The 7,656-nt window shown below is 38.2% G+C and overlaps 2 protein-coding genes across 2 annotated transcripts; both read right to left on the bottom strand.

Annotated features, from left to right (window-relative positions):
• Positions 1–755: 755 nt before the first annotated feature.
• Positions 756–2,407, bottom strand: serpina10b (serpin peptidase inhibitor, clade A (alpha-1 antiproteinase, antitrypsin), member 10b). The gene is made up of 4 exons (XM_020590955.1): positions 1,804–2,407; positions 1,428–1,701; positions 1,037–1,184; positions 756–947 (listed from the first exon to the last, which is right to left on the bottom strand). Exons 1-4 carry the CDS (start codon positions 2,405–2,407, stop codon positions 756–758), a joined length of 1,218 nt encoding a protein of 405 aa, XP_020446611.1.
• A 1,229-nt stretch (positions 2,408–3,636) lies between these two features.
• On the bottom strand, positions 3,637–7,566 carry atxn3 (ataxin 3). The gene is made up of 11 exons (XM_020590849.1): positions 7,464–7,566; positions 6,755–6,919; positions 6,625–6,669; positions 6,436–6,521; positions 6,260–6,326; positions 6,097–6,184; positions 5,878–6,007; positions 5,635–5,798; positions 5,337–5,478; positions 4,990–5,051; positions 3,637–4,872 (listed from the first exon to the last, which is right to left on the bottom strand). The coding sequence occupies exons 1-11, from the start codon at positions 7,506–7,508 to the stop codon at positions 4,820–4,822; spliced, it is 1,047 nt and encodes a 348-aa protein (XP_020446505.1). The 5' UTR covers positions 7,509–7,566; the 3' UTR covers positions 3,637–4,819.
• Positions 7,567–7,656: the final 90 nt, after the last annotated feature.

The raw sequence follows: 7,656 nt of genomic DNA, 5'->3' as shown, positions 1-7,656 counted from the left end.
ACAAGAACAAAGTCTTAAAATTTAGAAGACGTACTACAACCATTGTCTTATATATTCCCCTTTGTCGAGGGTTTGTAAACATTTCTAAGTATTTCTGAAAACCCCTGAGTTGTTCTATTAGCAAACATTTCTCACTTTCTAATAAACTCTCAAGTCTGCTGTTAACTGTTAATATCTGCAGATATACATGTTAATAAAGTTATTGCAAAAAGGGTTTTGAGCGTCTTAATTTTTATTAAGCCAGCAGCAAAGGTTTGTAAGGCATCCGCATGCCATTATGAATCCCTATTAAGAAATATTTACAATACTTTGTCAGTAGAAGTGATATAATCCAGTGCCCAGCTGGCAGTGTATACTAGGCAGAATTTTTTTCCAGAGCCTAGCAACCCAAATATGTCTTATTAGAAAGTGGTACCAATAACTGAAAATACAAAATTAATTTGTTCATTCATTTATTTTATGGAAAATTACTAAATATTGTGGTTATCATTTATTTTCTGAATCCTGTTCTCATTTAGTATAAGCTTTACACACATTAATATTAGAGCATTTAGGACAGAGAAGTTATTATTGAATCCCATAGAAGGGCACATAAGTGTAAAGTCTTTATTTATAGGAGTCACATATAGGTAGGTGTTTACAGAACAGACCATAAGAAGCATCTCAAACCAAAAATTACATGAAATTATCTTTTTTCATTTTTAAAAAAACCTAATAAACACAATGTCATGTGCGGTACAGTGACGTTAATACCGCTAGTTGTTGGTGGGGTCAATGACCCTGCCCATGAACAACAGACAATTTGTATCCTCATGGTATATGAAGAAGAAAAATGGTTTGTTGATGATAAAGGTCCTGGGTAAGGAGTACGGAATAATCCCAGTGGTTGTGACAGCCGCCGCGGTGGTCCCCATCTCATCCACCTCAATCACAGCCTTGTGCAGCACCTGGTAATTAACAGTAGAGATAAAGGTAATCATCCGCAGTCTGGAATATGCAAGTATATTGTTACAGTATGGTGAGATTGAAAACTAACCTCTGACACCTTGATGAACTCGTCTTTACTCAGCTTTGTCAAATTGGCTGAAGTACCGAAGATACTGACCATGCCCATATCTGGTAGAATATGATGCAGGGAATACGACTGCTCCATCTTGAATTTAGGCATGCTGACTTCCAGTTTCCTATGAATGAGGTATAGCCAAACAGATTACAAGTATTCAATATTATGTAAGGTATAATATAGAATGATTTGCACTTTTGTTGCTAGATACTTTTCGCAGCACATTTGTAGAGAGGAAGTGCTTCACAATAATAGCTACAATACAACAGTATAAGGATTATTTCAAAAAAGCTAAAAAAGACATGCCTTACAGCATCTGGTGGAATGTTATGTTTTTCCACATAACACATTCTTAAGCACTTACTCTTTTTGCAGCTTTTTGACCCAGCTGAGGAACCTCTCAGCTGTGATCTCATCGTCAATTACAGTGTAGTCTATGCCTCTATTGGGCAGCGCGATGAGCATGGAAACACCCTTCTCATATGGTAGCTTAAGCACTTTGACTCCAAGAGAAACATCCTCCATCGTGAAGAACTTATCCTCTTGAAGCATCATTGGCACTTGAACGATGTTATAGTTATCAATGAAGAAGGATGCTCTTTCAGTGACATTGGGGTTGAAAGGCCTCTGCCAGGCTCCTATGGAGGACATATTTAATTATATAGGTTGCAGGTCAGATGTCAGTAAACAACTGGGGGTAATTAACAACCCTAGGGGGGGTTCTGATATACACAACCTACCCTGGAAGAAAATTGTGGTGATTATCATGAGCTGGGTCAGGGGGTCCAGGGAGGAAATCACCTCTGTCACTTTATACTCAGTCTTGTGCTTGATGTACTCATTGATGACCCTCATACTTTCTTTTGTGTCTGCAAAGTCTACAGTTTTGATGTCAGCATGAAAAAACTTCTTCATTTGGTCTTCAAATTTCTTCTTTACCTCAAACTGCCGGTGCATAAACATGGCCATGCCTTGGTTCAGGTTTAGTGATCCATTCTGTGTAATGTTGTCATGGAGTAATTGAAATAGATTTGGGATAAGCTCTGGCTGGTCAGCCTTCTCCAGCTCCTCCAGCTTGAGTCCCTTGAGTAATTCCTCATGTGTGACACCATCAGAAGCCATTAGGAGAGCAGCAAAACTGGTAGAGATACTCATAGGTGAGAAAAAGATGTTTTTGTCATGGTAACTGGATATTTTTGTGTAAAGCTTCATGGCAAACTCCATATTTTTGAAGGAAAGATCTGAAATGGTGGCGTTTGGAAGTTCTGCTTGGTGCACCGGAGTGAGGACGTACATGACGTAAAGGGCAAAAATAAATCCCATCTTCCTTTTGTGTACCACCATGATTTTTTTGGGTGCACAACCTGATACACAACATTGAAATATGTTTAAAAAAAAGCACAACAAAACAATGTTTAACAAAAATTAACTTGAATAACTTAATTTCACCACATATAAACACAAAACCGCTGCAATAAAACTCAAATTGAAAATGTAATAGTTATTAAAATAACACATTTCCCCCCAATGTAACTATCATACGTACCTTTCGGCTTGAGCAATGTTATGTCTGAAAGATCCACCTATTATTTGGGGAAGCAAAGTGCAAGTGGGCTTTGAGCGTTACATATTAACCACAACATGCCGCCTGTTGTATTGATCCAAATGGAGTCAGAGCTGTTTTTTTAAACATTCAGGGTCTCTCTTCCCGACACGATGTCACAAGACCATCAATAACTACACATTAACATCAAGATTACAAGAAATAAATGAGCAACAACAAACTTTAGGAGAATGTGTCTTTAATACTGGAACAAAAACTAATACATTAAATACATTAAATGAAAGAATGTGCTGTAGTGGAAATAAATTTTGAATTAGTACTTATTGTAAGAATGCAGTGAGTGAAAACAATGACAAAAACCCAACTACTAACTCTTTTATACTCTTTCAAGAGTGCATTTTAAGTTGAAAAAAAGAAGAAAAGACAGATCTAAAGAAAAATTATAATAAAATCCTGGAAGTCATCCGGCACAAGATGTCGTTGTCACTTTAACATGACAGTCAATACATAGTTGTGGAGGAATCAACATACAGCCACTGGTTAAACACAACGCAAAAACAAATTTAACAGTTTTAATGCTGCAATGCGGTCTATTCATAAACATTGTGTGTTGCAACCAGATTTTGGTTTTCAGGAAGTTGGTCGAGAAAAATTAAGAGATTTTAAACAAGTCATGGTCAGAACTGAATGCAAAAACACTTCCAAGTAGATGCACGGTGACACATTTGTGATGTTTTCTTTCTTTCTTTGGAGTTTGAATAATACATGAGTTAAAAAAAACATTCACCCTTAAGTCTTCCTATTTTACTGTTATTTCAGAAGGTCATCAATCAGCCAGTCCCTTCAATAGCTTTAACACATGGCAACCTCAGTGCAAATAAATGTTTGTACAACTAATGCTCATCATTGCTCTAAGTATTATTGGAATACAGGATAACTTAAATCAATGCAATTAAACTAGTGTATTTCAAAGGCGGTAACACATAAGTGTAAAAATGATGACAAGGCGGTAACACATAAGTGTAAAAATGTTTGTTTGTAGAGGGGCATCAAGGGAGGAACTACCATTTTAATTGTCTTATCCTTATAACAAATTCTATATACTGTTGATGACAAATACTGGTGAAGAGAAACAACAGAGGAAGTCATATACAAAGTAGGCTGGTTGGACACGTCATGACTCTTTTTGGTTTTAAGCGACCATAACTGTTGGAAAATGAAAGATGTATTTGTGTATCAGCTGTAGATCACGGTGTTTACAGACTGCTTTGTTGATCCCCGTTACACGTCACCTTATTCTGAACAAGCTAAAAAATATGCATCAGTGAAAACTATGTTAAATTCAGCAGTTAGCTCTATATAATTATTCTGTTCATTGTTCATCCAAAATGGACACAACATCCTTAAATGACATGGTTGTGAGCTGTGTAATCTTAAATTTCATTACGGCAACTTAATACACTTAGAAGGTAATAACAAAGCCACAACATCAAAAATATGTTGTTGTCTAAATATTGTGGGAGTTCACTCTTAGACATTCACAAACTGAATGAACTGAATTCATGATGTTAGGAATAAATGACCCTCACACATTAGAGCTGCTGGCTGAAAGATATTCCAGTACACTGCAACAAGAAATTATTTTACAACCACGGTGGTGTTTCTAGTGGGGTGGGCATGGAAATCACATCATATGTCCTACAAACCCAAGTCCATTACAGAGGTTCTGTCATTATGAAGCTTTTGTCTGTGGTCTAAATATTGGTCTCCTATAGCTTTCACAGACCACCTGTTTGTGGACGTTTTCACCCCCAGACAAGTAAACACACCATCTGTATGCTGAAGAATCTTTTCCTTCTCTTCCAGGGGAAAAATAAGAATAAAAAACAGTACACAATAGAAATAGAAGGCGCCATGGTACAAAGGCAATTGCAAAATTGAATTGACGGTGTCGTGGTTGCTGTGGTCACCCTATTCCCAGCCTCAGTCACACACTGAGTTAGATTAGACTAACTGCTGCCATTGTTCTCTTCTCTATAACTTGTCAGCGAACTAGCCACGGGAAATGTGTCAGCCTTCTGACTGTCCTTAGGTTCGCAAGTGCAAAAGATTAGAGGAAGGAGCAAAGCTAACCCCTGTAAGGGGTTTGCCAATCCAGGCAGCTGGTAAACATATGCAAACCTTTCACAACTTCACTGGCTGGGCTGTTGTTGTTGGTCCTCCTCAAAGCCAGTGTTTTCTGATCCTAAAGGAAGGAAGTACAAATTAGCATCTTTTATGTCATTTTTGATAAGCTTTTTAATATGAATTAATTCATTTAATTAGCTGAATTATATTTATATTAAGAAACAAATGTGCTCACCTGAGCCACATGTTGATTTTGTTCCTGCTTCTTGGGGAATGTTTGGCTGAGCCTGTGGCTGCCTGAATAGTCAACAGAGAGGATTTGTAACAAAATCCTTGCATTGATTTTCCACACACTTACAGTGGGTGAACGCGATACCATGTATACTTTAAACAGCTCTAACATAAATATATCATCAACATAAACTATGTCCTTAAAATACAACCATAAAAATGTTTAATAGAGGCATATTTACACCATAAATGTAATTATTGCAGGACTACGAAGCTGGATTGCTTATAAGTGTTTACAATACTGTGTCCAATCCCTGTATACTAAGTTAGCAGACATGAAGCTGAACGTACCGATCAAAGTAAGCTTGCCTCCTCTTCCGCAGTTCCTCAGCTGTGAGCATCTCCTTCTGTCCTCCTGTGCTCCCTGCTTCCTGGCTCCCTGATCTGACATTTCCCACTTCAGACTCTAAAAATTTGTTGCTCATCACTGTTCCTAAAAACAGTTTTCAAAACAGATGCAACTGGAAAATACTTTCATGCAAATAAGGCAGCAGGCTAACTGGCTTATTTGGAAATGCCTCATTAATATAACAGTTACTCTGGATAAAATTACAGAAATTTTAAAACCAATGAATGGCTCATTATTTACCTTGCATGCTGAGCTGTATGGCCCTGCGAAGATCAGCCTCTTCATCTTCCACATCGATGTCCTGTCTGCTAAGTGCCAGGGCCCTCTTCAGCTCTTCATCTTCATCCACAACCTCATCCTCCACACCAAAGCCCATCTCTGTCTGAGTAAGAGCTGCTGACCTGCTACTCACAGTACATAACTTAATCAGTTGTCACAAGTATGGCTGCTTCCTATTGTTGAGTCTTCACACAGAATGCATACCCTGCACTTGTCTGTGCCTCATCCTCTCCAATGAGCCTGGGCCGCTGCTGCTGCTGCACCCTCATTATCCTAAGAATTTGTTCTGCTTCGCACTCTGGGAGGTTCCCTCTAATAACAAATATGGAATAACCTGCCCAAATACAACTTTTATTATCTTTAATGCATCCTCACATCTAAGCATAACGTAAATAAAAGTAATTTAAGTCAATTTTATTATACCTTCTTGTTGTAACTGTGCAAGGAAAAGGGCCAGATAGGTGTCTGATATCAACTCTGGTCCAGTCAGCAGTGAATTCAGGTTAAACCACTGCAATGAAAACAAAACATTGTTTTTAGTTATCAGGCTGGATTCAAATTGTTTATGAAGACATGTACTTCATACCTGTTGTCCAAGTTTGCGTATAGTAAACCAGTGCTCCTTGTAGTTGCAAATGAATGCTTTCTCATTTCTGAAATACAAAAGTAGAAATAAATGTCATCACCAACTTAAACTGTAAAGTCTTAATGTGAATGAAAGTAAAGAAGTTTCACAACATAGTTTTGCCAAAGAAACTTTACATTGGATTTATCATCAGACTCTGATACTCCCGGCTGTTGAAGAGCATTAGCTCCAAGCCCCACACGCTCAAAGCATTGCTAATAACCTAGAGGAATTACATGGCAGAAATTAAAATTAGTAATACAGAGTTAACAATGTTTATTGATTTGTGATTAAGTAACAATAAATGCTGGCTTTCCCAAACTCACTTGTATAGAAAAGAACCCACTGTCATCCATGTTCCCCGATGGTTGCTAAAAACACATTCACAGAACATACATTTAGTTTGTAACAGCATATAAATAAATACACCAATATTCACTTTCAGTGCTTCATCACCTGTAAAAAGGTCCTGTACTCCTCACTGGCCATGCCTCCCTCAGCCATCCTCATCCGCTCCTCTTCATCAAGCTGATGAGCAATGGAGGACAGATCTACAGGAGTGAAATACTCACCCTGAAGGAGGTTGTTGAGGCAGTGCTGGGCGCACAGAGAGCCTTCTTGCTACAAATAAAGGATTAGTCATTGTTAAGACGCCACCTGGGCAAACGGCATATCTAAGAGTAGAATTCAATAGGTTTCCTGACAACTTAATCAGCGTTATGCACTTTATGGAATTTGACTAATGCTAAAACCTTAAAGATTTGGTCTCTCCCCACGACAGCAGTCATACATAGCTATGTACAGCTATCTTACGTAAACAACAACCACAACTAGAGTTATTACTTATTTAAAAGACCAGATAGCTATGAAAAAGCCAGTTCGTTTACTATCTTGCCAAAAACAACATGTCTGTAGCTGTTACAGAGCATTCTGTGTTGTTAACGTTACTCCTAGCTGCAAAGACACTTCATATAATTTCTGACTAGCAGATGCACTTAGCATTTTAGCTATCTGGACAACAATACTGTCAAACACCACGACAAATCTATTAACACCGGTCAGATAGCGTCGGTAAACAAATCACAGCCATACGGTGCAAGGCTTCCTGACTAAACACGACAAATTCCTTGTGGCTAAATATTTAAAGTTGCACGTTTTAACCTACTTTCTCATGAAATATGGAATCCATATTCAGGTGTCTGTCAAACATTCAACTCTGACCTCTAACCCCGCTGCATTCGTCACCGTTGTCACCATGCACATAGAGGAGGGACAATCTTGGCTGGCGCCCTCTAGTGGCTGGGTCCCTCCAGCACTTCCATTCAAATCTCCATTGAGATTTATAAACACATACTAGC

The sequence above is a fragment of the Monopterus albus genome, unplaced genomic scaffold (assembly GCF_001952655.1).
Source record: "Monopterus albus unplaced genomic scaffold, M_albus_1.0 scaffold13.1, whole genome shotgun sequence".
Classification (NCBI taxonomy): Eukaryota; Metazoa; Chordata; class Actinopteri; order Synbranchiformes; family Synbranchidae; genus Monopterus; species Monopterus albus.
Note: the sequence above shows the minus strand (reverse complement) of the source record. Positions and strands in the feature narration are given on the sequence as shown.

What these genes read in the sequence shown, in the direction of transcription:
- serpina10b (XM_020590955.1), bottom strand. Translation starts at nt 2,407, where the DNA reads ATGGTGGTACACAAAAGGAAGATGGGATTTATTTTTGCCCTTTACGTC. An exon ending in CACCACAATTTTCTTCCAGG is followed by an intron (nt 1,702 to 1,803) that starts GTAGGTTGTGTA and finishes TGTCCTCCATAG; the next exon opens with GAGCCTGGCAGAGGCCTTTC. An exon ending in GTCAAAAAGCTGCAAAAAGA is followed by an intron (nt 1,185 to 1,427) that starts GTAAGTGCTTAA and finishes CCTCATTCATAG; the next exon opens with GAAACTGGAAGTCAGCATGC.
- atxn3 (XM_020590849.1), bottom strand. Translation starts at nt 7,508, where the DNA reads ATGTTTGACAGACACCTGAATATGGATTCCATATTTCATGAGAAA. An exon ending in ATTCCATATTTCATGAGAAA is followed by an intron (nt 6,920 to 7,463) that starts GTAGGTTAAAAC and finishes CTTTATTTGTAG; the next exon opens with CAAGAAGGCTCTCTGTGCGC. An exon ending in AGTACAGGACCTTTTTACAG is followed by an intron (nt 6,670 to 6,754) that starts GTGATGAAGCAC and finishes ATGTGTTTTTAG; the next exon opens with CAACCATCGGGGAACATGGA.